The sequence below is a fragment of the Prionailurus viverrinus genome, unplaced genomic scaffold (genome assembly GCF_022837055.1).
Source record: "Prionailurus viverrinus isolate Anna unplaced genomic scaffold, UM_Priviv_1.0 scaffold_53, whole genome shotgun sequence".
Lineage (NCBI taxonomy): Eukaryota > Metazoa > Chordata > Mammalia > Carnivora > Felidae > Prionailurus > Prionailurus viverrinus.
Genome location: NW_025927616.1, coordinates 1869927 through 1897880, shown reverse-complemented (window position 1 = coordinate 1897880; position 27954 = coordinate 1869927). Strand labels below are relative to the sequence as shown.

The 27954-nt window shown below is 60.5% G+C and overlaps 1 protein-coding gene across 4 annotated transcripts; it reads right to left on the bottom strand.

Moving 5' to 3' along the window:
• Nucleotides 1–274: 274 nt before the first annotated feature.
• On the bottom strand, nt 275–27033 carry EPHX1 (epoxide hydrolase 1). Of its 4 annotated transcripts, none has more exons than XM_047848172.1 (9): nt 26886–27033; nt 14563–14750; nt 12604–12784; nt 6855–7082; nt 6254–6383; nt 5648–5853; nt 4278–4386; nt 1138–1254; nt 275–693 (listed from the first exon to the last, which is right to left on the bottom strand). In XM_047848172.1, the coding sequence occupies exons 2-9, from the start codon at nt 14743–14745 to the stop codon at nt 492–494; spliced, it is 1356 nt and encodes a 451-aa protein (XP_047704128.1). In that variant the 5' UTR covers nt 14746–14750; nt 26886–27033; the 3' UTR covers nt 275–491. The 4 variants fall into 4 exon arrangements, with proteins under 4 accessions (XP_047704128.1, XP_047704127.1, XP_047704126.1 ...); XM_047848171.1 differs by lacking the exon at nt 26886–27033 and adding an exon at nt 26250–26405; XM_047848170.1 differs by lacking the exon at nt 26886–27033 and adding an exon at nt 24088–24263.
• Between the last annotated feature and the right edge of the window lie 921 nt (nt 27034–27954).

Sequence of the window (27954 nt, the reverse complement as noted above, 5' to 3'; positions counted from 1 at the left end):
AGGGGTGGGGTGGGGCTGGGCTCCATCCTTCAGGGAAGGGGGGAGGGGTGGGGCTCCATCCTGCAGGGGCAGGGCGTGGCCCAGGCCTCCTGAGACGCCACCCCTGCACCGCCCAGCCTCAGGCCCTGCTGGGTGTTCTAGGTGCCCAGGACACCCGGTGGGGGGGTCGAGTGGGGGCTCCTTCCCCAGCCCAGACCGTACGCCTGCCAGCTCTCCTGGGAGGGGACCCCATGTGGGGCCGGGACAAGCAGAGGTCACCTGGTTCCAGCCGCTCTGAGGACTAAAATCATTTATCAGCATCCACCTGCATGTGGGAGGGTGCGTGCAGCGCGCGCGGGGCTCAGGACGGGCAGGGGAGGGGGCGGGGGGGGGGATACACCTTCGCCAGGAGAAGACGGGGGGGGGGGGGGGCAGGGAAGGGCTGGGGGGCCGCACTGGGAGGCAGCGGCTGGCGGGAGGGAGACTCGGCCCCGGGGGCCACCCCCGCGGCATCAGGGCAGCTCGAGCAGCCCCACGAACTTGCGGATGTCCCGGGCCAGCAGCCCCGGCTCCTCGAGGGCGGCAAAGTGGCCCCCGCGGGGCATGTAGGAGTACGACACGAGCCTCGGATACTTGCCCTTCACCCACCTCTCCGGTACGTGCATCAGCTCACACGGGAAGGCGGCCAGGCCGGTGGGCACCGACACCTTGACCCTGCAAGGGACAGAGATCCCCTGAGAGGCGACGTCGCATCCTGGTCCCCTCTGTCCCCCCCAGCGGGGGCTCAGGGACGGGGCGGAGGGGACAGGAGGTCAGCGCCAGGGTTGTGACCGCGCCCTCAGCTCCAACCCACCCAGGGCCTTTCTGGAAGGGCTGGCCGGGCTGGGGAACAGGGCCAGGTGGGACGGGTGTCCCCTGTCCCTCCGTTGCCACCTGAGGGTCTCCGTGTGAGGTTCCAAGGGGCCCCGGAAGCAGGGGTGGCACAGCGGGCTGGCCCCGCGTTCCCTTCCGGAGCTACCTCTAGACGCGCGAGATTTCTCCCAGCACCTCCAGCCCGCCCACAAATTCGTTCTCATGCTGGGCGTCTCCCCTTGGGTTCAAGGCCGGCTTGTCTTGTGGCTCCCTGCCCTGGAGGCCTCTGGGCTGGGCCAGGCTTACCGATCCTGCTTGAAGAGCTGCCCCCTGTTCTCCTTGTAGAAGCGCTGGGAGGAGGTGATGGTGCCAGTTGTCCAGTAGAGCATGACGTTGGTCAGCAGGTCGTCCAGGGAGAACTTTCTGCGGAAGCAGAACCAGACGGCCGCTGAGCCCCGGGTGCACCAGAGGGCGGCCTCCGGGCCTGCCTGCTTTCCCCCCTCAGACCTCACTGCGACCGGGGCACAGGCAGGCTCCGCCCAGGGTCACTAGCCACCGTGACCGCAGGTGACGCGGCATGCGGACCGTGCATCAGGCAGGTTCCGCTGGCCCTCACGGCCGCCCGCACCCCCGACCACCCCCAGAGCGGTCCCACCTGGGCAGGAAACAGCAGGTGAGGACAACCGAACCCAGGGGCTTTGGGCTGGTCACCACCGGGTGCCCGGAGGTGGCTGCCCACCTCTGGCCCTCGTGGACCATCCCCAGGTGGGCTCGCCCCTGCCAGGGCCTGGGCAGGACGGGGTTTCCAGGCAGCGTTTGGAGCCCCTGGACGCGCCTGGCATTACCCACGAGCTTCCCGCCAAGTGAGTCACCCTAGGAGTCGTGGGGCCCTGTGCAGACCCCCCCACCTCCCAACACACACATACTCAGGCTGGGACTGCTGAGCAGGGGGACCCCACCCAGGCTGCGGGGCTCCACCCTTGGGGAGGAAAGAGCCATTTGGTCCTCTTGACCCTAGAAACCCCACATCCACTGCGCACAGACCCGCCAGCTTCCCACCCTGTCCCCTCTCATTCCCACAACGCCCTGCCAGTGCCCTCGGCCACCCAGACCCACCTGCTGGTCCGCAGACCCCAGGGGACTCCAGCTCTGGGGACGGGTCCCGACCCTCGGTGCGTCCCGATGGCCACGTGCCACCCACAGCCCCCACCCCGCCAGCCTTCCTGAGGGAACCCACGTCCGCACAGAGCTCCCCTCGGGCCTTCCCTGCTCCATTCCAGTCCTGGGGGCTTAGGAGATCTAAGCCTCCTTGTCGGGGGGCCCGATCCCTCCATCCGCCGCCAAGTCTCCCTCCCCTGCCCACGGTCTGCCGTCCGATGCCACCCAGGCCTGCCTTCTGCCTCCCCTCCCCTCCCTGCCCCCGCCCTCCCCCATGCCTCGGCATCCCCCCCCCCCCACGCTGCAACTCTCCACACTCGCCCTTCTCGCTACGTTCTGTCTTCCCAGACCTTCCTCCGTCCCCCTCCCGCAGCCAGTAAGCCAGGGGTCCCCCCAGCACCCCCCGATGCTGCCCCACCTGCCCTGATGCCAACCGCTAATTTCCCTAAGCACAGAGAGGGTCATTTCCCCCCATTGGACCCCTCCCCAGGCTCAGATGTCAGTCCCGTTCCCCAGTGGGCACCCGGCACCCAGCACGTCCGGGACAGAAGTGTGCTCTGTGCCCAGCCCCTCTCGGACACACGCGCACGCACACACTTTGAGGCACCCCTCCTCTGCCTCCCCTGCCACCTCCCTCACACCAACCCCACGACGCCCTGGCTGTCCCCCTCCAAGGGGGAGGCTCCGCAGTGTCACTGCGCCTGCCCAGCTCTCTGCCTCCAGGGAAGTGACCTTAGTTGAACCGAAGCCAATCTGCCGAATTTACTTGTTTGTGTCGGCTCTTTGGAGGCGGTCGGCCAAGTATGTTTTTATCCTCGGCACCACGTTTTAAGGAACGTTCGATTCACCCCTGCCCGGCTCCCCACCGGTGCAGCTTGAGACAGTGACGGGGGAAGGGAGAGCATTAACATTAATATGAAAATACGAAGGATTTGGGAGAAAAGAGGCTTCTCCAGAATGATGAACACGTTCATCAGGCATCTTCATTTCCACATTCTTAGTCTCCAGCAACAGCGGCCCGGAGCGGGAACAGAGACGAGGGAACCTCCAAATGGAGAGCGGTGGATGGGAACCGTATGGTTAGAATCAACTCTCAAACCCTGTGAACTGGGCTTTCAGCGAGGTGGCTAAGGGCTCCCGTATTCCCTCGGTCCGAGCTTGGAAACTATCACCACACCCGTCTCCGGCCTACCGCAGTCAGTGATCTTTCTAGAACACAGAGCTGATGGCGCCTGCCCCCTGCTCCAGGCTCTGGTGCCCCCAGGGGCCAGGCGGCAGCTACAGTGGGTGGTCAGCCTGGGGGGGGGGGTGGCGGTCTGGTGGGGCCCCTCACCTGGCTGCAGGTACTGTTGGGCAAGGAACAGGCCAGCCCTGCCTAAGAGCTCCTGGTGGAGGCCCATCCCCCTGGGGTCCTCTCCAATGTGGGGTAGGGAACAGACCCCAGGGTGAGGGCTGTGCATGGGTTCATGGCCCGGCCCCTGCGTCCCTGCCCGAGGCCTCCGCCGAGCCAGCCTTTCCAGGAGCACCTGGTGTTTTCTCTTCGCCTAAATTCCCTTCTTCCACCCTGTCCGCCGGCAAACTCCTACTCGTCCCTCAAAGCCCAAATCCAGTAGATTCTCCCAGTCATTTCCGCCCCGCCCCTCAGACAAGGCAAAGCCTCCTTTCTCTGGACGGTCTCTCAGAGCTCATCCGTCCACTACAGATTTGTCGACTGCGTGCCCGGCATGGCCTAGACACGGTCCCCGTGCCCGAGGAGGGAGCCAGCCCCCTCTCCCGCTGCTCCTGCACCGGCACGGACTCTGGCGCTCTGCGTGCCCCCGAAGTAACGAAGACAGGGACGGATGCTGCAGAAGCCGGGTCAGGGCTGGCCGGGTAGCAGAGGCTGCAGCCTCTGAAGCTTCCCCAGTCTTTCTGAGGCAGCGTCCAGGGTTGCCTTCCCCGGGGCACACGGTCAGGTGGCCATGATGCCAGGCTCTCCTGGGTTCAGAGCAGGGGGACCCTGGGTGATCGCTGCCCTCTGGACCCCCTGATGCCGGGGGATGGGGGTGCTATTTAGCAAATGGAGCATAGACATTCTCAAGGGCTCGACCCTGGTCTTGACCCCTCCGCGGTGAGGCCCGGAGCCAGTCGCCAGACCTCTGTCCGCTTCCTCATCCGGAGGACCTGAGGTGAGGGTCTGAGGAGCATCCGGCAGTGAGTGGAAGGTGCTGGCCGTCGGCCGGAGGGATGTTGGCTGCCGGGACGCGGGCCCATGGCTGGCGGGGCGGGGGCGGGGGTGGGGGGCTCACCTCTCCAGGCCCCCGTCCTCCAGCTCTTGGAACTCAGAATCGGTCCAGGTCGAAAACTTCTCCAGGATGTAGGCAGCCAGGCCCGCGGGAGAGTCGTTCAGAGCGCAGCCTGGCAAGGGGAGAGGCGGGGAGTGACAACACAGGCCTGGGACCCGCGAGCTGGCCGTCAGGACATGGGGTGCTGCGGGCCCCACAGGGCGGCGCCCAGGTCGGAGCACGGCTCTGCCCTAACTCTTGGGGTGCTCTGCACCCCGTCTACTTAACCCTTGGCTTTGGAATCCTGATCTGAGTCAAAGGGGGACACCCTCACGGCTTCCTGGGAGCCCACCCACTACGCGGGCAGCGTCCTGTGTTCGGGGAGGTCCACAAGTGAGATCTGTATGAATGCTGTTTTTTAAAAGGTGGGGTCTCGGGGGCACCCGGTTGGCTCATTTGGTGGAGCGTGCGACTCTGGATTTCAGGGTCGTGAGCTGGAGCCCCTTTTGGGTGTAGAGATTAGTTGCATACATAAATAGACCCGGGGCGCCTGGGTGGCTCAGCTGGTCAAGCGTCAGACTCTTGATCTTAGCCCGGGTCATGATCTCAGGGTTTATGAGTTTGAGCCCCGCCTCAGGCTCTGTGTGAGCACCGTGGAGCCGGCTTGGGATTCGCTCTCTCTCCCTCTTTCGCTCTCTGCCCCTCCCCTCTCAAAAATAAACATTAAAATAAATGAATAAACTAACTAAAAAAAAAAAAAAAAAGGGTGGGGTTGGGGCGCCTGGGTGGCTCAGTCGGTTAAGCGTCCGACTTGACTTCTCAGGTCGTGATCTCCTGGTTTGCGAGTTCAAGCCCCACATCAGGCTGTGTGCTGATGGTGCAGAGCCTGCTTAGGAATCTGTCTCCCCCTCTCTCTGCCCTTCCCCTGCTCACTCTCTCTCACGGTAAATAAACATTTAAAAAGAAAAGGTGGGGCTTTTGGATTATACGCTCTGATCAGTGAAAAGTAAGAAGCAGCCTAAACGTCCAAAATAGGGGATCCGTTACAAAGGGACACGACCCCCTCCACCCCCCACGGTCCTGGGGCTGCCGGGCCCCCAGGCTTCCTGCTCCATTCAGGCTCATAGAGTCCGGGGGTCAGGGGTCAAAGCCAGTGCACGCGGCATCAGCTCAAGCTGTCGTCTGGGACAACTGACCTCAACTGACCTCAGCGGAGACACGCAGCCTAAGAAAGAGCTCAGGTCCCTCCCAGGAGGTGTGCATCCCTGGAGCGCGGCTTCTGGGGCGGGTGAGCCCCCCCCCCCCGCCCCCCCCCGCCCCCCCGCCACAGCGCCCGGCTGGATGGAAGCGGCGTGACCCCCGCCCTGGCCGCCGTGTCCCGAGCGCGGGCTCACCCACGGTGTCGGGCTTGGTGCTCTGGATGTGCATGTAGCCGCTCTCCCGCAGCGGTCTGTAGAAAATCTTCTCCTTGAAAGGCAACATCAGCTCCATGTCCCTCTGGGTGAAACCGAAGAGCCCCGGGCAATGCCGAGCCAGGAAGAGGGTCAGGATGCGGCCATTTAAAATGAAAGCCATGTTCAAGTGCAGGCCTTTCACACGGCTGTGAGGGCAGAGAGCGGGCCCCGGTGAGGCTGGCGACAGGGCCAGGGTGGGGGGAGGCCGGCAGGAGGAGGGAGGCGTGGGGGCGGGGGGGGAATCCAGAGTTTCCAGAAAGTTCTGGCTTCTCCCAGGGCTCAGGCCGCCAGAAGGGTCCACTCTGACGTTCCCCTCCTCTATCTGTCCCTCTCTGCCTGGGCACTGGGCCCAGCGTCACCAACCCCGTGTGATACCGAACGGAGAGGATCCACACCAAAGAGCTCCGGGCGCGGCTGGGTGACAGGGGACCCTCCGTGCTCTCCCCCTGGGTCCACAGACACCCCGCCCGTTGGCCCCCCGCAGGCAGATCCCGCCGTCCCCGCGCACACGGCGACCTCGCGGGGGCTGTGCACACGCACACTCACCTGGGCACCATCTGGGCCATGTGGGTGCAGATCAGGGCCCCCCAGTCCCCGCCCTGAATGTAGAACTCCTGGAAGCCCAGCCGCAGCATCAGTTTGTAAAAGATCCTGGCGGTGGCCACTGAATTCAAGCCTGGTTGGGAGGGAAGGAGAACAGAGTCACAGGAAGTCACTCGTGGGGTCCTCTTGGGCTCCTGTGAAATTCCTCACACCCCTCTCGCCCCCCCGCTGGGGTGACAGCAGCCCACAGGAGGGGAGGAGGCGTCCCGGGCCCCAACGGTGGTGGCGAGGCCGCGGCCAGTGCCCCGCGGGGAGCGAGGCTGGCGTCCGCGTGGCAGGGAGGGACAGCGAGGGGACAGCCAAGCAGCGAGGGCGCGATGGGCTCAGGCCAGCCACCAGCGTGCTCCTGTGGGGCTCGGTCAGCTTCGCCGGCCCGGGACAACCCGGGGCCCAGATGCGGGGAGTTCCCGAGGGCACGGGAGTCGGGGCCCCGGGGCCAGCGTCGGTCACCACCGCCCCTCGCCCGCCTCAGGGCCCGAGAGGGTGTGCTGGCTCCCTGCCTGGCGGGCAGGCCTGGTCCACGCCGCCCCCGCAGCCCCCGTACCCTTTTTGGAGGCTGCCTCCGAGAAGGCGTAGCCAGGAATGGAAGGGCAGATGACTTCGAACACGTGCTCCTCGCTCAGGCCGTGGTTCGCGGGGTCAGTCAGGAGGGGGATGATCTTATAAAACTCGTAGAAGGAGCCGGGCCAGCCGTGTACCATGAGCAGGGGCTTGGGGGTGCGGCCGGGCGGCAGCTGGGGCGGCTTCACATGGACGAAGTGGATGTCCAGCCCTGGGGAGACGAGCACAGTCAGGCCGGCGGGCATCGGAGATATTGTCTGTCTTTATTTTTTAAAGTTTATTTATTTTCGAGAGGCAGAGACAGCGTGCGAGCCTGGGAGGGGCAGGGAGGGAGGGAGACACAGAATCCGAACCCGGTTCCAGGCTCCTAGCTGTCAGCACAGAGCCTGACGCGGGGCTCGGACTCACAGACTGCGAGATCATGACCTGAGCTGAAGTCGGATGCTTAACCGACTGAGCCACCCAGACGCCCCAAGATTTTATTTTTGTAAGTCATCTCTATGTGTCTCCCTCTCTCTGCCTCTCTCCTGCTCACACTCTTTCTTAAAATGAATAAATGAACTTAAAAAAAAAAAGTTAAGGGGTGCCTGGATGTTCAAAAACCCAGAGGCGAGAGCTATTAAAGGGCTGTTCCCTTCCCGGAAACTGCCTGACACCGGGACCACCTCGGGGTTCCCCAGGACGTCACAGCACAGAAACACCGTAAGCGCCACAAGGTGGGGTGACTCCCGGCCCTGAGTCGTCCGGACAGCGGCCTGCGGTGGCTGCACCCAGGTGCCGTCAGCCTCGTCCCCGTGCTGGTGGCCTGGCCCGGGCCCAGAGAGCCTTCGAGAGTCTTCCCCTGGCTCCCCGGCCCGGGTGGTCTCAGAGGGCCTCCCTCCTCTCCATTGCCTGCCATCCTCGACCTTCACGCCCCGAACTTTCTGGGGTCCTCTCTGCCCCTACCCCCGGGCTCCAGCCTCTGTGCCGGCTTCCCTGTTCTGCAAGGAGGCCTGGGCCTCCCTCGGGGGGTGAGGCAGGGCCTCCAGAGACAACGGCATTGCTGATCACAGGGAGGCTGAGGTTCAGGGCCCTTGTCCCTTCGCCTCCAGCCTCTGTCCCGGCGGGCGCTGGGCCAGGACACCCCCCTCCAGGCCCCTCGCCACCTGCCAGGCCCGGGCCCAGCTCTGCTCCCGGGTTCTGAGCCTGTAGCCTGGGTCTGGGGTGCCTGGGGCTCCACAGACCTGCCGGGAAACAGGGAGGGCTTCCTCTTTGATTTTTAACGTCTGTCTTCATTTTTTTTTTTTTAAAGTTCATTTATTTATTTTTGAGAGCACGTGTGAGCAGGGGAGAGACAGGGAGAGGGAGAGAGAGAATCCCAAGCAGGCTCTGTGTCGTCAGCACAGAACCCGACTCAGGGCTCGAACCCACAAACCGTGAGATCGTGACCTAGAGTTGAACACTCAACCCACTGAGCCGCCCAGGCACCCCTTTGCTTTTAAAATTCAAACATTTAGGGGCGCTGGGGCGGCTCAGTCAGTTAAGCGTCCGACTTCGGCTCAGGTCATGATCTTGCGGTCTGTGGGCTCGAGCCCCACGTCCGGCTCTGTGCTGACAGCTCGGAGCCTGGAGCCTGCTTCGGATTCTGGGTCTCCCTCTCTCTTTGTCCCTCCCCTGCTCATGCTCTGTCTCTCTCAAAACTAAAATAAACATAAAAAGCAATAAAATAAAACTCAAATATTTAAAATTCAAAAAGGATACAAGGGAACAGTGAACAGTCAGCCTTGGCCTCGGCCCTTCCCCCAGCCACCAGTCCCCTCCCGGGGGACAGCTTCCAAGGACCGCCGTGCGCACACCAGCACGGGCGCGAATGAGTGGGTGTTCCCTAACTTTACACTCAGATGAAAAGGTGACAATCTGAATTCGAAATAACTGCACTCCGTGCAGTGTGTTCCAAAGGAGGTAAGGTCTCCTATGAATAGGAGTCCATTCTTTTTTTTTTTCTTTAAAAAAAAAAAATTTTTTTTAACGTTTATTTATTTTTGAGACAGAGAGAGACAGAGCATGAACGGGGAGGGTCAGAGAGAGAGGGAGACACAGAATCTGAAACAGGCTCCAGGCTCTGAGCTGTCAGCACAGAGCCCGACGCGACGCGGGGCTCGAACTCACGGACCGCGAGATCATGACCTGAGCCGAAGTCGGCCGCTTAGCCGACTGAGCCACCCAGGCGCCCCCGAATAGGAGTGCATTCAGCAACGCGGAAGGACCCCGGGATATGTTGTCAAGTGGAAAACCACGTTCCAAAATAGAATGTACGTAGGGTTCTATTTTTGCTCAAGGCAAGTTAGGATCTGTGAGCCTTTTGTAAAAAGTCTGCACTGTCACAGCCCAGAGGAGCCTAGGGAGACATGGAAACAAAGCATAATGGGGTGTCCGGGATGGGGTTCCAGGAAAGAAATACAACATTAGGTGAAGACTGAGGAAATCTGAGCCATATCCCATTGTCTGTGGACACTGTATTGTTCAGTCTTTATTTTATTATTATTATTTTTTAATGTTTATTTATTTTTGAGAGACAGAGGGACAGAGCATGAGCGGGGAGGGGCAGAGAGAGAGGGAGACACAGAATCCCAAGCGGGCTCCAGGCTCCGAGCTGTCAGCACAGAGCCCGGCGCGGGGCTCGAACCCACGGACCGTGAGATCATGACCTGAGCCGAAGCTGGACGCCCAACCGACTGAGCCACCCAGGTGCCCCACAACCATAGAATTTTAAAAATAAAGATGTTTTTGAGGCACCTGGGTGGCTCAGTCGGTTGAGCATCCGACTTCGGCTCAGGTTATGATCTCGTGGTCTGTGAGTTCGAGCCCCGCGCCGGGCTCTGTGCTGACAGCCCGGAGCCTGGAGCCTGCTTGGGATTCTGGGTCTCCCTCTCTCTCTGCCCCACCCCCATCCCCCAAAATAAATTAACATAAAAATTTTTTTAAAAAGTAAAGATGTTTTTAACACTAAGGGAATCTGAATAAAGTATAGACTTTAGTGGAAGTACTAACATATCAGTACTGGTTCATTCCTTGTAACAAATGTACCAGACTAAGGTTAACGGTAAGGGGAAACTGGGAGTGGGTACAGGGGAACTTCCTGTACCGTCCTCACTATTTTTCTGTAAATTTGAAATTGTTCCAAGGAGCGCCTGGGGGGCTCAGTCAGCTGAGTGTCTGACTCTTGATTTTGGCTCAGGTCGTGATCTCACGGTTCATGGGTTAGAGCTCCACGTCAGGCTCCCCACTGAGTGTGGAGCCTGCTTGGGATTCTCTCTCTTCTTCTCTCTCTGGCCCTCCCCTGCTTGCTCTCTCCTTCTCTCAACATAAGTAAATAAGCATTCTAAATCAATCAATCAATTAATCAATCAATCGTTCTGGGGTTAAAATAAGTGTTTCCAACAGATGAATGGAACAGAATCACAATAAACCTGGGCATATGCAGTCAACTAAGCTTTGACAAGGGAGCCAAGAACACTCGATGGAGAGGAGATGGTCTCTTCAGTAAATGGCGCTGAGATAATTGGATGGTCACATGGAAAATAATGAGACTGGACCCCTACCTCACACCACTCACAAAGATGAAATTGAAAATGGATCAAAGACTTAAATGTAAGACCTGAAACCATGAAACTTCCAGAAGGAAACAGACACAGAGCTCTCTGACGTGGGTCTTGATGACAGTTTCTTGGAGGCTACATCCAATTAAAAGGCTTCTGCACAGCAAAGAAAACCATCAACAAAGCGAAAAGACCATCTGGGGAACGGGAGAAACTAATTGCAGACCATACATTTGATAAGGGATTAGTATCTAATATACATAAAGAACTCCTAACGACTCAATAGTAGAAAAACAAATAACTCAATTAAAACAATGGGCAAAGGACCTGAATAGACATTTCTCCAAAGAAGACAGACAACAACTAACAGACACATGAAAAGATGCTCACCATCACTCATCATCAGGGAAATGCAAATTAAAACCACAATGAGACACCACTTCACACCTGTCGAACGGCCATGATCAAAAAAGGGGAACCCCTGCTCTCTCTCAAAATAAATAAATAAGCTTTTTTTTTAAAGTGCCCCTCTCCCTCACTCACAGGTTCCCTCTCTCTCTAAAAATAATGATGATGATGATGATAATGCACCCCTGTTCACTGTAGCGTTATTTACAGTAGTCGAGACAAGGAAGCCACCTAAGTATCCATCAGTAGATGAACAGATAACGAAGATGTGGTCTTTCTCTATAAATATAAATGGAATACTATTCAGCCTTTAAAAACGAAGAAGCCTTGGGGGCGCCTGGGTGGCTCAGCGAGTTAGTGTCTGACTCTTGATTTCAGGTTCAGGTCCTGACCTTGAGTTTCATGAGTTCGAGCCCTGAGTCAGGCTCTGCGCTGACAGCATGGAGCCTGCTTGGCATTTTCTCTCTCCCTCTCAAGCAAATAAAATAAATAAATAAAGTTAAAAAAAAATGAGGAAGCCTTACCATTTATTTTTATTTTTTTAAAATTTTTTTAACATTTATTTATTTATTTTTGAGACAGAGAATGAGCATGAACAGGGGAGGGTCAGAGAAAGAGGGAGACACAGAATCCGAAACAGGCTCCAGGCTCCGAGCTGTCAGCACAGAGCCCGACGCGGGGCTCAAACCCACGGACTCTGAGATCGTGACCTGAGCTGAAGTCGGACGCCCAACCGACTGAGCCACCCAGGCGCCCCAAGGAAGCCTTACCATTTATGACAACATGGGTGGACCTTGAAGGCACTGAGCTAAGTGAAACACGCCAGAGAGAGAAAAAAGACAAATACCGCGTGATCTCATTTATATGTGGGATCTAAAACGAAACGAAAGCCGAAATCGTAGAAAACAGAGACCAGAGGAGGGGTGGGGGCGGGGGAGCCGGAGGGAGGGGTCAGAAGGTGCACACCCCAGGTCGAGGTGAGCCCTGGGGGGGCGTCCGTCCAGCCTGGTGACGGGAGCTGGCACCGCTGTGGGTACGTAGGGAGGTTCAGAGTAAGTCCTGAGAGCTCAGCAGGGGGAGAGAAGTTTGTTCTCTCCTTGTATCGTCTCTGCAGGAGAAGCTGGATGTGAGCTGAAGACCCCCCCACATCCCCTCTCCCCCCACCCAGGCGATCACTTCACAGCAGATGTCAATCAAACCATCATGCCCCACGCCTCACACTTACCCGCTGACGGGCGTCAGTTACTTCTCAGCAGAACTGGGGGAAAACGCTTTTCCACCCAGGAAACTATTCCCTCACCCCAAATGATCTTGAGGTCACCTTGCCAAGACAGTTTTGGGCGGGAAGGGACCTCCCAGGTGACGCCGAGGGACAGCAGCGTCCCACAGCGGCAGGACGCCAGGTCTCGAGCCGCAGACAGGGAGGGCAATCGTTCTCAGGACCTTGACCGCAGGGCTGAGCGCCCTTGAGCAGTCACGGCGTCACGGACTCCAAACCCTCACGGAGCGGCGGACCAGATTCTGTGTATCTCTGGCTTTCAAATTACTGACGTGTCTTCCTGCCTCGCTCTAAAGCGCACCGGATTTGTGGGGACTCTGCATTCTTTTTGCCCCAGTGAGGTCAGCCCGTAAATAGACCCCAAGGACCAGTAACTGGATCCTAAGTCGGGTCCGGGTCCCCTCCGGCAGCTACGAGGCCGCTCCTGAGACACGCACCCCTCTCCCGCTGGCGTCTGGGGAACGTACCTTCGATCCTGGTCTTGAAGTGAGGGTACCTGTTGAGCATCTCCACCTGCTTCCTCCAGTCAAATTCATTCCGCCAGTAGGAGAGGATCTTCTTCAGGTAGTTGGAGTTGAAGCCATAATGGAAGCGGCTGTCCTCCAAAGGTGGGGTTAAACGGGTCCCGTCGATCCTGCGGTGCAAGTCCTGGAGCGAAACGCAGGACCCCAGGGAGAGAGGGGTGGGTGGGGCAGAGCACAGAAGGTTTGTTTCCAGAAGGCGAGCACACCCGCAGCGGCCAGACACTGCGACCGGGGAGGCGAAGCCAAGTCCCTCGGGGAGGGTGAGGTCCCCCGGGTCCGCACAGGTGCCCTCGGGGTCGTCCGCTTTCCCCAGAAGGCACCTCGTTTCCCATGACCGCAGCTGTTCCCGAAGCTGTGTCCTTCACCCTCCACGTCACCCGTATATCTCCTCTTTGTTTTTAAGCGCATCACCGCTGCACGCATCTTTAACGGACCTAGGCTGACCTCTGGCGGGGACCGGCACACTTTTTTGTAAGAGGCCAGGCACTATGAACGTTCTAGGCCCTTTCCAGCTGCAGCTGGCCCATTCTGTCCTCGCAGTGCAGACGCAGCCACAGACACGGCGCGGACCAATGCACACGGCCGTGTTCCCGTAAAACTTTGTTCGCAGACACTGACGTCTGAAGGCCAGGTGATTCTCACGGGTCACGAGACATTATTCTTGTCATGTCCTCAGCCATTTTAAAGATGTAAAGGCTATTCTCAACACGGGGGCTGTATAACCCGGGGGGCAGACAGATCTGTCCCAGGGCTGTGGTTTGCGGACGCGGGTACACAGCACTGAACGGTACGCCGTAACTCGGCTGGGATAAAATGACAGACCGGGAGAGAAGGAAGGCGCGAGCCTAGCAGGCGAGGCCAGGGGACCAGCCCGGCCCCCCTGGTGTCCTCCATAGCACCCCGGGCTCCCAGATTCCGGATGTTTTAGACTCCAAGTCTAGGAACCCATGAAAGGCGTTATCCTCAGCCTGGTTTCTCTTGGGCGCAGCCCAGTTTCTGCTCTGTACTCTTTTCCTCCTCGGAAATCTCACGACTTGGGCACTTGTGAAAGCACGTACCCCCTGTTCATCTCTCAGCTACCTTTTCTCTGTGCACCTTCCTTTCTCAGCCACGGGACTAGGAGCTATTGGAGGGAGGGCCCCTCTCTTCTCCGAGCACCCAGCCCGCGCCTGCACGCACACGTGCTCCGACGAGCTCAGAACGGGAGGGGACGTCCGGGTCACCCTCCTGGCCCAGCTCCCACGGCAGCACACCCCCCTGGTCACGTCCCAGCTGACTCCAGCGTGCGGGGTGGGGGCTGGGCTCTGGGGCTGACAGACCTGGGTTCAAATCCTGCTCATCCCTCGGTCACCTTGGGTAAAAAGCTTCAATTCCTGCACATGCAGAGGGAACGATGGTCCTGCCTCCTACGGGGACTGAATGGGGCCTCGAACAGCTGTCACAGAGCAGGTGCGTCACCAGTGCCGGCCCTGCGGCGGCCTCTCTGGACCCCAGCGTCTGATGTCACCACGGCCCTGCGTCTCACTCAGGACCCCCGCCCAGGCCCTGATGACAACCCGCTCGCTTTCTCTGGCTAAACTCACCCCCAGGGTGGCAGGAGGGCGCGGAGGAGGGGAGAGCAGCTGCTGTCTGTGACCCGCGATGCCCGCGCCCAGGGCCAGCTGGCACCCCCTGCCCATCACCTGGTGCTGCTGGGCTCTGGGCAGGGGAGGGAGGAGCAGAGGGGCGGGTGGGCAGAGGGGGACAGGGTGGGCACGGGGCGGGCTGGGCATGTCTCTGTAGGATCTGCCCCTGGCCGGTGTGAGAACAGCGGAGGGCACCCCACTCCCAGCCTCCCGGGGAACACAGCCAGGGGTCCCCGCCCTCCCCTGGGCTCAGCCCCGCCTGGGGAAGGGGCCTCACCTTGATCTCCTCGTCTGACGTCTCCACCTTGAAAGGGCGGATGCTCTCGTCCTCTGGGGCCGTGGGCCTCGCCCCGGGGCCCCACCACCCATCTTCCAGTGGCAGTGTTTCCTCCTTGTCCCGGGAAACAAACCAGTAGACGACAAAGGCCAGCACTGAGGCGAGGAGAATTTCCAGCCACATGATTCCTGCAGGAGCGAGGAGGGCCCGTCAGTGCAGAGACCCCCCCCCCACCCCCGGCCGAGACCCCGACCCCCACCCTCCCTCCCACCCAGCCCCCGACTGCGGGAACTTGTGAAAGAAGAGTCTGAGCACGTGGAAAAAACAGAAATCAGCAGGAAAAAGACAAGAGCTGTGAAATTCATCCACCAAATTGGGAAAACACCAACTCAGGGTGGCCTCTCGCGGCCCTGGATGCAGGGGCTGCACTTCTGAGGCCTCTTGTTTCTCTAAGGGGCCTTCTGCTCCATGCTTCTGGAAGCTTCTCTCCACCCTCGTGTGTGTGTGTGTGTGTGTGTGTGTGTGTGTGTGTGTGTGCCCCCACCCCCAGGAATCCTGGGCTCCCGAGGCTCCGCCCCTGGCTGTCTCTGGGAGGGGCCTGTCCCCAGGGTGCCCATCAGGGGCCGGGCGCACCCGGTTTGGGCCCGGCGAGTGTTGGGGGCCCGAACTCGGCCACGCGGCTCAGCTGTATTTTTTTAAAGCAGGCTCCACGCCCCTGAGATCATGCCCTGAGCGGACCCTTAACCCACTGAGCCCCCCAGGAGCCCTCAGGTTTTTTTTTAAAACAGCTCTATCGAGGCATAATTCGCGGGCCATATAATTCGCCCACTTAGAGTGTTCAATCTGGTGATTTTTTGTGTATGACAGACAGTGCGGCCATCACCCCAGCTTGACGTGGGGAGGCGGGGAGGCTGGGGAGGCCTCAGCCCTGCCACCAGGAGACTCAAGTGAGACCTTTCCCTTTAAGGAGGCGAGGGCACGTGGAGGGCACCGTTGGAACCATAGTGGCGGTCACTCCTAGAGAGAAGCTAGAAGTCAACATCTAGCAGCAGACTTTCCCACCACCTCTTCGGAGCACTGGTGGAATCTACTAGAACTGGACATTCACAAAGGCGAGGGCTCCGCGATTCGCCCCGAGGCACAGACGCAGCCCGAGGGTGAGCCACACCGAGCAGCTGTAGGTGGGGAGCCCCACACCTAGAAACGTCCCCGACGCCATCCGTCCACGCAGGGGGGCCCCCAACGGTCCGCACCGAACGGGCCAGACACAAAACTGCACGTCCCGCAGACTGGTCCTAAAGGAAGGCCACTGTCAGGGCCACGGGACGGCAGCGTGGAGTTTCCTCTGGTGGTGGGGCCTGGCCCGGCACTCACCGCGATGACAGTGTGCAGGGGGCACAGGCCCGTGTGTCGCCTGGGCCAGAGACACCCGAGGAGCCAAGCTCGGGCAGGTGCGGGACACAACTCAGGGGTGCACGGGGTCACCGCCGCGGGGAGCCTGGGGTGGCCGTGGTCACGGGCCTCCCGAGCCTGCACGCCGGCCCTCGACTGCGGCCCCCCGCCCGGGTTCTGACTCTTTACTCGGCGAGATCTGAGGATTCGGAGCCTGACTCCCGCAAGGTAACGGCTCTAAACGCAGGAGGTCAAGCCAGGCAGGTGCTTCCTGTCGCCGGTAAACGGAACGTCGGCCTCGGAGTTTCACCGAAGGCCGTGTTTCTGTTAGGCTCGGGGCAAAAATACAAGCTTCAAAACCGTACGTACGACTCATTTGAGGCTTGGTCCTAAAAGCCGAAGTCAACTCTTGTAAGTTGAATGCGGTCTGGAAGGCACCAGACCGTTCTTTTCAGGTAAGAGATTCGGATCGGGGCCCCGGGAGGGGAAACGCAAGCTGGCTCGTGGGACCACAGGCGGGTTCGGCGGTCACCGCGTGGCTGTGACCGTGAGCCCGGCCCTTTGCAGGCACAGGAGGTGGGTCACAGCCCTGTGCCGCCGGAGCTCATGCTCTGGCAGGACAGGCAGACAGACGAACAAGTGATGACAGCCGTCTACGCAGACGAGGAGAAGCGTGCAAATGCAGCAGTGGTTAAGTCGGCCACAAAGGCTGCACGGACGAGGGGGGAGCGGAGCAGAGGTTTGAAGGACAAACAGGAATTTACGAGGCCGAGAGACAGTGCGCCGTGTAAGCAAGGAGCCTCTAGGATCTACATCCGGGTTCGGCGCAGGTGTGGACACTTGGGACCTCCGGGACGCACTCTTTCCATTTCTACCTGCACCGGCCGAGACGGGTCTCTACCTCGCCTCCTGTGTACGCGGTTCCTTTTGCATGAGGAAGCCCGGAGTTTTAACTCAGAAATCGGGTTTGCCATTCGGATGGCCCTCCTGTAAATTACAAGCCAAGACTCCGGAGCGAGGCGAGGACGGGCACTTGGGGAGGGGAGCACGGCATGGTTGTGTGGGAAAACGGGGGCCTGGGCAAGTTCCTCAAAACTCGGCACCCTAACCCCGGCCGCTCCGCAAACGCGCCCGCGGGTTGAGACACGGGGTGGCTGAGCCTGGCGGCTAAATTCGCCCCTTCCTTCCTCGAGATGGAATCGAATCGAGGGAATAGTTGTTGTTGTTGTTGGCAAAGCTCAGCTAAACACTGCATTTCCTGGTGCTCCCTGCAGCTTAGCAGCGAGCTGAGGATTTAAGGGAGCGATTAGGTGCTGACAAAGAGCTGTAGGTGTATTTGGGGCGGAGCCCCCCCCTCCTCCCCGCTTGTGGCCCAGACAGTACCTCCGTGTGAATTAGGAAAAGACCCCATTCTTCAAAACGCTGCCAGAAAATTAACCTAATCTGCTGCTTTTGTCATAGGATGCCTCATTGCCATCTGCCAGAAAGCACTTGTACGTAAGATCTACATACATCTAGAGGATGACGTGCGTGGCGTCCTCTAAGATTTGTGCGGTGCACAACGTGCACAACGGTGCATGGGTCCTGCCCGTGTGTGGAAGACTGGAAAGAGCCTGGACTCGGCTGGGAAGCATGTACCTTTTGCCCTTCCCCCTTCACGCTTCCTGGGGCATAGGTGTGATGCCTGGACTCTGGTAGCCATTTTGGGCCATGAGGTTTTCTTGAGGAAAGAGGTCAGCACCAGGACAATGACGGAAAATGGGTTCCTGCTAACGGCGGGACTACTTACTCCTAAACTTCCTTTGTGCAACAGGGAAACACATTTCTACATTGTTTAAGCCACTGCTGCTTTGAGTTTTCTATTATATAAACCTTAACATCATCCTCACTAACTGAAAAAAGTCAGGGGAGAGGGAAATAATGTATCCAGTTCCCTGTGGACAAACTCTCAACAACAAATGCTCAGCCTTCAAAGTTGTCCTTTCGGTTCTTACAGATTTTATTTTTAAGTAACCGACGTGGGGCGACCTCACAACCCTGGGATCCAGAGTTGCAGGCTCCACCCACTGAGCCCCCCAGGCGCCCCTCAGGCTGCTTCTGGGGGCAGGGAGGGGGGCCTCTCTCTGCGGAACATTGACCTCTGTTTACATACAATGTGGCCTCCCTGTTCTCTCAGAAGAAGGGTAGGTCCCCCAGTTGGGGATGAAATGCTCTGTGACTGAGTCACAGAACGAATCTGTGCCCCTTCGGCAGAGTGATGATTTTATTTTTTAAAGGGGAAAGACCAGAAGGGTGACGGCCTTCCTGCGGCCCCACTTCCACAGTGCGTCAGACGCCCTCTCCACACAAGACCAATTGAGCAGCCGTGGCTGGGATCCTGCTGGGTGACTTTCTAGCGGCCAAGGACCCGTGGGGGGGCGGGGGGGGGGGAGGTAAAAAGGACGATCTGGAAACCCACAGGCCTCCGGAAACCAGTGGGTCAACAACGAAGCTGGCTGGGTCACCAGAGAACCTGTGTCCGAATGGGGCCACCCTTCCCACGAACGTGGCTCCCGCCGTCACCCCTGCACAGACAGACAGGTACGTGTTTCCCACCAAGACCCCAGCAGCCCCCTGCCGCCTCCCCTGCTGGTGAGCATCTCAACATTCCCTCCTCGCGCGTCTGCGATCACACCGTGACCTTGTGCCCCTGAATTTGTCTCCTTCGGGGTTCCCTCGCTGTCGCGGGCACTACCCACCCCCCGAATGGCAAGCCAAGAGCCCAGGCGTCGTCTTTGAAACCCCCCCCTTCGTCCCACCCCCGTGGATCCAATCAATCGGCAAGTTCCAAAGTCGATCTCAATCCACCTGCACGGCCACCTCCCCTGGAGCAGAGCAAAGGCCCTGTCCGGTCCCCCCACACGTGCTCTGCCTCCCTGTCCCCGCCCCCAGCATGCCCTGCGGCCAGAGTGACTTTCTGCAGATACGAACCTGACCTTGCACATCCCTGGTGTAACCCCCGGGACAGCTTCCTGCTGTCCTTGCAACAGCAAGCTGTCCCTGCAACAGCTAGATGCTGGCTAACCCTTCAGGGCCTGTGCTCTCTGACCCGCCCACCCCTCCCCTCCTCGCCCTCCTGCGGTGGGGGAGCACCCTCTCCCCTCAGCTCCTGAACCCCTGCTCATCCTTCAGATTTCAAATCCAGCGTCCCTCCTCCCGGCAGCCTCCCGTGACCTAGTTCAGCTCTGTGCGCCTCCCACCCCTAGCTCGAGTCACGGTCACATCTGTTCAAGGTCCTGCGGCAATATCGCCCCCACCCTCCCACCGCACCCCGGAAGTAAGCTCCCCGAGGGTAGTAGAGGCCATGTCTTCTCTGGCTCCCCGCTGGTCCCCGGCACCTGGCACGTATTGGATGCTCAGAAAATCTCTGCTGAATGAATGAATTTAAAAATTCTTCGAAGGGCGCCTGGGGTGGCTCAGTGGCTTGCGCGTCTCAACTCTTCATCTCAGCTCAGGTCACGATCTTGCGGTTCGTGAGTTCGATCCCCGCGTCCTCTGTGCTGACGGCGCGGGGGCCGCTTGGGATTCTCTGTCTCCCTCTCTCTCTGCCTCTCCCCTGGCCACACATCCGCACCTGCCCGCGCTCTCTCTCAAAATAAATAAACATCAAAAAATAAATCAAAATAAAAAATTTTTCACTGACAATGTTGAAAATTTCCAGAGCTCGTGCCCAGAAAGATGGCTGAATTCTCCTTGAGGAGTTATATATATCATCTACTTCTTAGACTATTCTGAGACACGGGCCGTGGGATGCAGGGAGAAGGCTGAGTAGGTGGGAGGTGGTGTTCTGGCAAATTCCCCCTGAAGGAAGACTGGAGAGCCAGGGTGCCCGGTGGCCTGCAGATATCAGGATTTGGGATCCAGAAGATGAGGCTCAGACTCTGGACCTTGCTGGACACTAGTGGGGAGTCCTGCCAGCCTGTCCTCAGAGACCCCCCCCTCCCCCGGCCTCACACCCAGGCAGGTGCGAGAACCCTCAGACCAGCTAAGCCCAGCTCTGAGCGCACCTGTACGGGCCGGGGTGGGGGCCGGGCATCCGGGCTCTTCTTCGAGAAAAGAGGCCGGGAGGGCCCAGCTCTGTGCACAGGAGGCCTCCGCCCTCTGCCCCGCTTCCTGAGGGTTTCCTGCCAGTGACTCAGACTCACATGAGAGCGAGGGCCTCGGCTCCTTCTGGGGGAGGTCTGTCTGGACGGCACACTGCGGGGCAGAGCGAGAACGGGGGAGGCGAGCCAGACAGAAAGTGGGGCGCAGGGGTGTGCGTGCTTCCCCGGGCCCCGCGCCGCCCTCCCCACACCTCTCTGGAGGAAGGCAAAGGAACATCCAGCGGAAAGGAAAAAGCAGATGGTTTCCCTTCGGAGCCGGGGCGGGCCTGCCAAGGCGGCGGAGCAGGGAGCCTCCCGCCCTCCTGCCGCCAACGCACGGCTCCCAGGGGCTCCCCGACGCCATCCCTGCGACGCCATCCCTGCTCGCTGTTGGGTCTGGTGGCAGCTGGCCCAGACAGAGCGGGAAAGCCTGGGGAGGGGGGGAGGGGGAGGGATGGGGGGAAGAGGAGAGAGAGGAGGGGGAGAGGACGTCCGGACTGCGCCCCCTGTGCCCCCACAGCCTTTTCCCCGGAACCCCAGTGGCCAGACGAGGATGGGGACTCAAGATGGGCGAGGCGGGATGGGCCCTGCACCCCTGCCCGCGACAAGGGCCTTGTTTACCTCCTCCAGGCCGGGAGCCAAGCCCTGGGAGAAAGAACAGCCCAGAGCCAAGCCCCTAGGGAAGGGAAAATGCAGTTTGCAGGCAACCACAAAGCAGAATAATAGAGAAGTAAAAACAGGGGGGGGTTGGGGGGTGGGGGTGGTGCAGGCTTCCTGGTGGGGGGGGGGGCCCTGCTCTGGGCCACAGTGAAGGGACATCCAGCTGCCTTGGAGGGGACGCTCCGGCGGACCCCTCGCCCCCCAACCCGACTCCAATTGCGCCTGCGTGGACAGACAGACAGACAGGACTTGTGTTGCTGGTGTTACAGGGGCGTCCAGGGAGCCAGGGGTCAGCCGGCCGGTGTTTAGCCACCAACCTCTGGCCTCCAATTGTGCTCCTGCCACTCGCCAGCCACGTGACTTCAGGCTGGTGGCCCCACTTGTCCAGGCCTTGCTGAGCTGGGGATTCAAGGAGTTACCTTGGTCAAGGTGTGGTGCCCCCACATGGGCACTCGCTAAAAAAGGGTTTTTTTTTTAATATTTATTTTTGAGAGAGAGAGTGCCAGCAGGGGAGGGGCAGAGGGAGAAGGAGACACAGCATCCGAAGCAGGCTCTGGGCTCCGAGCTGTCAGCAAGGAGCCTGACGCGGGGCTCAAACCCACGAGCCATGAGATCATGACCTGAGCCGAAGTCGGACGCCCAATCGACTGAGCCCCCCGGGCGCCCTGGGGATTCACTTTTGCACTTAAATCCCTAGAAAGCGACAGGTGGGCGAGAGGGGGCGGAGGTCGAGGGAACCTTCCCTGGAGACATGTGCTGCTGGGACCACGACAGGTAGCTTGGTGGTCTCTGTAGAGGAAAGAGCAGGCGGGACCCGGGGAACATGAGCCCCGAAGCCCAGGGTGGTGGAAGGCAGAAAGCGAGGGGCGCCCAGCACCTGCCGCAGGGGCCTCGGTGGGAGGAGGGAGGCCACCCGGCTGGGCTAGAGGCCCCCGGCACCTCTGGGGGGACTCGGCCGGCTGGAGTCGAGCCCTCCCCAGGCTCGTCTACACAGCCTTCCACGCAGGCCCGAAGCTGAACGATGCGAGGAGGGGCTTGGGGGCTCGCGCCCAGGGAGGGTCACTTGAGACCCTGTTCTGTCTCCTGGCTCAGCTTTCCATCGGTTTTAAGTGACAAGAGAAGGAGCCCGAGCGGACCACAGCTCGCCGGCCGCCTCGAGGAAAGAGTGCTGTGCTCCCTGGGGTTTCGGCACTTGGCGTCTCTGAGCACAGAAAAGACTCCGATTCCCGAGGATAAAGGTGGCGGGCCAGGTGGCGCCCGGCCGAGCACCCCGGATCTCCGTCCCTCACTCTGCCGCCCTTGCCCCCCAGCTCAGCCAGCCCTCGACCAATGTGCTCCGGGCTCAGGATGCCTCCTCAGGGCTGTGTAACCGGAGAGCGCCGCTGGCTGGGGCCTGGCTGAGGAACCTAAGCCGCCTTCCCGTCTGGACGGCAGCGAAAGGGCCTCTGTGCTTCCCGTAGGGCGGCCCCTCGGGCCCGGGGCCTGGGGTCCGGTGTCCGGGAATGTTCTGGGCCTGGGGTTAGTTTGCTTGCGGCAAAGTCTGGGCAGCAAAAAGGAATAAAAGTCGCAGAAGCCAAAAACGACTTCTGGAACTCCATCGAAGATCCTGGTGGACAGAACAGCCCTGCCTCCGTGGGAGGGCGGGGACCGGAGCCGGGTGAGGGGGACGAGGTCACCCTCCCGCACCTGGTGGCAGGGCCCGTCAGCTCCTGCGGGGACAAGGCGGCCTAGCAAGCAGGTCCTCCCACAGGCAAAAAAACCCTGGAAAGCCGGAAAGTACATCCGTTTGCCCCCCCGACCCCCCAAAAACCTGGTAAGAGACTCAGACTTCCCCGAGCTATGCTGGTCACAGGCCGGACTGATCCTGGCCCCGGAACCAAAGCACTTCTCTTACTTTCCAGAAGGCCCCGTCTGTCCAGTCCCGAGAAGAAGGGGAACACACGGGAGGATGACCACTCGGTGAGGCCAAGGGCGCCCGTCCCCTAGGGAAAAGCCAAGTCCCCCGGTTTCCTGCGCCCTCCCGGGCTCCGGGGGCAGGACACAGCCGGCTGAAGGCCGCCCGTGGGCCCCTGGCGGGGACGGTCCATCTGGGCACCAGGGCCTTCTGCGAGGAGGCGGGGAGAAGCCCTGGGAGGGAAGGCTCTTCGAACACCCACTAACGGTGACAAGTGAGGGCTGGTTCCTTCTGCTTTAAAGAGACTCACAAAAACGAAGCTCGGGTGAAGCCGTTGTCTTGAGCCCACCGGCTCAGAAGCCCCAAGAAGACCCCTGAACACAGTTTACCCGGCCTCCCCAAAGGCAGCAGAAACCCCTGTTCCTGACCTGACCGCCTGTTCCTCCTATGGAATCTTCTGGAACATCTCTGAGCTCCTCAGACAGAAGAGCCCTTTTGTTCCCGAAATGCAAGCACCTCCAGTGAGGCCTCAGAGGGGGAGGCTCAGCTGCAGCGGGACCATGTCCCCAACCGCCGGACACGGACGATGGGGGGGCCACTTCAGGTCTGTGAGCCCCGCTAGGGGGAGGGGCCTCGGCCAGGCCTTCAGGAGTCAAGGGACGATGAACTAGGACCTCCCTTGGCAAGGTAAACACACCTCAGCGAAAGCAAAAACACCAGTTTGAACTTGGCTGGCTCAGCTGTGTTACGTTATGTAAGCAGGGATGGGATTGCGAGGTCCTCTCCCGGGCGCCAGGGAGGATTTCCTGGAGCACCAACCACTCCTCCCTCCTCAGGGCAGCGGGTGGCTGGGTGCTCTGGGGGATCTGTGGGGGGGGAGGCCTCCCTGCTGCACCCCACCTTGTCCCCATGGCACCCGGGAGCATCTGCTCCTAAAGGGCCAGGCCCAGGCCAAGAACACCCACCGGCAGTCCCCCGCTGTCCCCAGGAGGCCCGCCGGGCTGGGCAGTGACCCTTCTGCGTCAATCCGAAGTCCCTGCCCTCTGTCCCAGGGTTTGCCCCGCACCCTGGGGCCGGAGCCCTCACTGTCCTTGAAGCTGCCCTCAGCGGGCCTGGCACAGGCTTCAAGCCCACCCTGGCCCATCTGAACCGACCGCACCCCGCCTACAAATTTCCTTCCCTGAAGATCAGTTTGGACTTAACCACACAGTCACCACCCGCTGGAGCCACGAGGGGCCTTGCAGATAGATTGGCCCGGCCTCCTGCGTCCCCGGACCAGGCCTGGGCAGGGGACGTCTCAGCCCGGCCAGTGCATGACCCCGTTCTTCTCTCCACACCAGTTCTCTGTCCACATCGCTGCGTTCCCTCCAATCACTAGTGATGGGCTCTAGGGCCCTTGCAGAGGTGGGTTTTGAGCATGAGATCCAGGGCCCCCCCCCCCCCGAAACCAACACGCACCTGCTCTTTCTTCACACCCTGCCCCGGGTGGGTATCTTCTGGGCTCCTCCCTCGGCGGTGGCAACCCGCTCATGCTTAGATCTCCCTTGTTCATTTATTTTTAAGATTTTATTTGTAAGTAACCTCCACACCCAACTTGGGGCTCAAACTCACAGCCCCGAGATCAACACTCACACGCTCTATGGACTGAGCTGGCTGGGCGCCCCCGGCCCTCCCTTCTCCCCTAAGCCCAGCTCTGTGTCATCGGCTCAAGGGTGGAGAAGTGGGGCCTGGGCCTGGGCCAGGAGCCCGGGAGGGAAGTCAAAGCTGTCGGGTGAGCGATTACCAAGCCTGTGCAAGCTGGGCTCTCGGATCAACGGCAGGGGCTCCCTGCGAACTCCAGCTGATGCCCGGACGTGAGCGGGAGACTCCTGGGGGAGGTGCTCTGCTTCCTGCAATGGCCAGTGCTCCTTCTCGAAAGGCCCCCTGCCCAAGGGCATCCGGTCACTTCCGGCAGGCACCCCGCTCCCCAAAGCCGGTCTGGCCAGAGTGCCTAAGGCACAGGGGACCACGCGGGTCGGAGCAGACGGTGTCGAGGTTCACCTCGGCCGCCCTGCTGAGCAGTTACTGGCCGTGGAGCTCCTCCCGTTCCTGGAACTGGGGGGTCGGGGAGAGGCAGCATAGGTTCAGAAGTTTGAGTCCTCTCGCTCTCAAGCTGGTTCAGTTTATGCAAGAGGTCATTCACACCAAAGGACACTGCTGGCAGCCAGGCCCGCCCGCACGCAGCAAACAGAGTCTGTTTGCTCATCCATGCCAGGACTGCTCCTGCCACGGGGCCTTTGCTCCTGCTCTTCCCTCAGCCTGGTGCACTGTCACCCCCGACAGCAACCGGCCACTCCCAACTCCTCGGGGTCATTCAACCACCATCTCTCAGACGAGGCATCCCTTTCATCGGACACCCCCCTTCCCTCTTCCAGGGCTCTACACCCGACGGCACACGTACTCTACATTTTACAAGTTTATTTTATTGTCCACCTCTCCCCAGCAAACCTGGGAGCCCAGTGAGTCCACATTCCCTGCTGAGCCCCCCGCCCAGGGCAGAAGGCGCCCCTGAGCACAGTCCACGCTTCCTCAGGGAAACAAGAGTGTCCTCACATGGCCCTCCAAGTGCGGACGTTTGGGAAAAATGCTGAACAATCCCAGAACTTGTTACTAAGCCAGGCCCAGTGGGGCTCTGCCCTCCAGCCCCTACTCGCTCAGGCAACAACCTCCAGCCATCGGGGCAGAGGCCAGTGTTACTTTCTGGAGCCCCCGAGGCCTCCTGAGAACGGTTGCTCTCGGCGATGCCGCGGAGGGGCACAGAAACAGCGTTTGCCAGTGTCCTTAGCAATTTCCCACCGGAGCTCACAAATCCGAGCAAAGGCGCTGAACGGACAGCAGGGACCCCGAATGCACAGGCCTCCCCGCCCCCCAGCCGGGGTGCTGCCCGGGCAGGGAGAGGGAAGTCTAGAAAGGGGGAGGGGTGTCTGCCCACGCGGGCGCAGGGCACATCCAGGCTTTGCGGACCCCGAGGCTTATGGGGTGGGGGATGGGGGCGAGAGGGAGCAGCTGGAGAAAAAAGTCAAACTGGGCCTGACCACTGCTAGAGCCGCTGCCCCCACGATCCCGCCTCGCCTAGGCTTCAGAAAGGGGCGGGTGCAACTCAGGGCCACACGGCGAACTGGGACCCAGGCCCGGGTCCCCTCAGGTGGCTGTAGGCACCCCTTTCCCCCCGGGGGCGGGGGCGGCGGACAGCGAAGGCAAGAAAGCGCCTTCCAAACTCAAGATCCAAGCAGGGTTTAGGGGTCCAGAGACAAACACGTGCTTTTCACCGCGGGGCGCGACGCACCCTGTTAGCAGAACTCTCGGGGAATGAGTGAGGGGGGGGGAGGGCCGCCGCGCCCCTTCAGCCCCGGGGGCACGGAGGGGGCAGGCATGGGCGCGCCAGGCCCTCCGTCGGGTGCAGACGCGGGTCCCCGAAGCGAGAGTAAGTCACACTGCCCCCCCCCACCCCGAGCCCGCCCCCCGCGGAACCGCGCCCCCACACCCACTCTTCCCCCCGGGACCGCGCCCCGACACCCGTCCCCCCAGCGCGCGCCCCCAGTCACCCCCCGACGCGTCCGCCCCCAGCCCGCGCCCCTTACGGTCGTCGGCTCCAGGCCCCAGGCTCCGGCGCGCGCTCGCTGGGACTGTGGCTCCGCCGCCCCCGGCTCCCCCGCGCTGATCCCGCCCAGGCTCGGCCCCGAGGGGCGGTCGGGGGCGGGGCCCACGGCCTGGGGAAGACCCGGCCGGGTTACCCGGGCGACCCGGGAAGGGCGCGTCACCTGCGCGCCGCCGCGCACCTGCTCGCGCAGAGGCGCGTCCGAGTGCGGCCCCTCGGCGGGCTGTCTGGGGGGGGGGGGGGGGGGGGGCTCGCACGCCGCGTGTCCTTCCCGCTTCTTCCCCGCGGACCGCGCCGCCCCTGCACCTCGCCCACGCGCGCGGCCACGCGCTGGCACACTTCCACGCGGTGTGCACGAAAGCGGGGCCCGTTCGCGGTCCTCCCGGTGAGGATCCGGGTCTGCGGCGCCGACTCGGGAGCGGCGGGTGCTGGGCTGAGTGCTCCCGCGGGCACCGATCCCCGGACCTTGGCCCTGGGACGGCCCAGGGTCGGTAACCTGCTCGCGCCCCCGCGGCGCCTCGCTCCCGGCTCCGCAGGCGACTGTCCCCACGCCGGGCACCCTCAAGGCTCAGCCGGCGGATGGCCTGTCGCGGGGGCGGGGTGTTGCGGACTGACTTACCCTCGGCCTCCTGCCTGGCCGCTCACCTCCGCCCCGGACTCTCCCCTGCATCCAGAGAGGCTGCTTCGGGCCAGTGGGTACACGGGAGCGTCGCTGCCTCCAGGCCTTTGCTCGCGCCGCACCCGGAAGTGGTGCCCTCCTGCAGGAGCCTTCTGTCACCCTGTGGGCCCTGGCATCTCTCTACTCTTCCGAAACTCGCCATCTGTTACACATGTTGCATCCACACGACTCCTGAAACAGAATGCTACGGGCACCAGTGACAGTCACAACAAAGTTTATTACAATGAGAGGCAAGGCCCACCGATAGCGACCAACACTCTTGATAAGAGTGCGGCCCCGAACAGCGGGGGTGCGGAGTTTTTATAACCGATCACATCGTTTTATCATCACCCGGGAACAGAACGAAGAAACAGGTTCCAGATGAGTTAGAAACAGTTGCCTAATGAGGTGTTTACTTTAGACTTTCTGCCTCTAAGTTGCAACCAGTGGATCTCCTTGACCCTGCCTCTGACGCTCATTTCTTTGAACTTTTGTTTCCTTCATTGGTGAAGCCTAATTTACAAGCGTATGAGGCAGTTTACCAGAGCAAAGCAAGGCTGTTATCTCTTAACCTTCAGTGTCAACACAAAGCTGTTATTTTTCAAGCTAAGCATTAGCCCTACACTACAATCTAACCCTTACACACACACACACACACACACACACACACAATCTTCCCCCCAATCTTTCACGTAGAAGTTCTGGCCGGTTCACCAAGGGACTCAAATTTGCTGTAACAAATCATCGCACAACTGGCGTGACGGTGGCAATCGCCTTCTAACCCTAAAATTAGGTCCTGGTGATGGCTGCACGCCCCATTGAACGGTACACTTTAGGAGGGTGGATTTCATAGTGTGTGAATTACATTTCAGTAACTGTTTTTATACGAACTACAGTGGGGATGCCTGGGGTGCTCAGTGGGTTAAGCATCTGACTCTTGATCTCAGCTCAGGTCAGGATCTCAAGGTTCTTGAGTTCCAACCCCCACATCAGGTTCTGGGCTGATGGTGCTGGAGCCCACTTGGGCTTC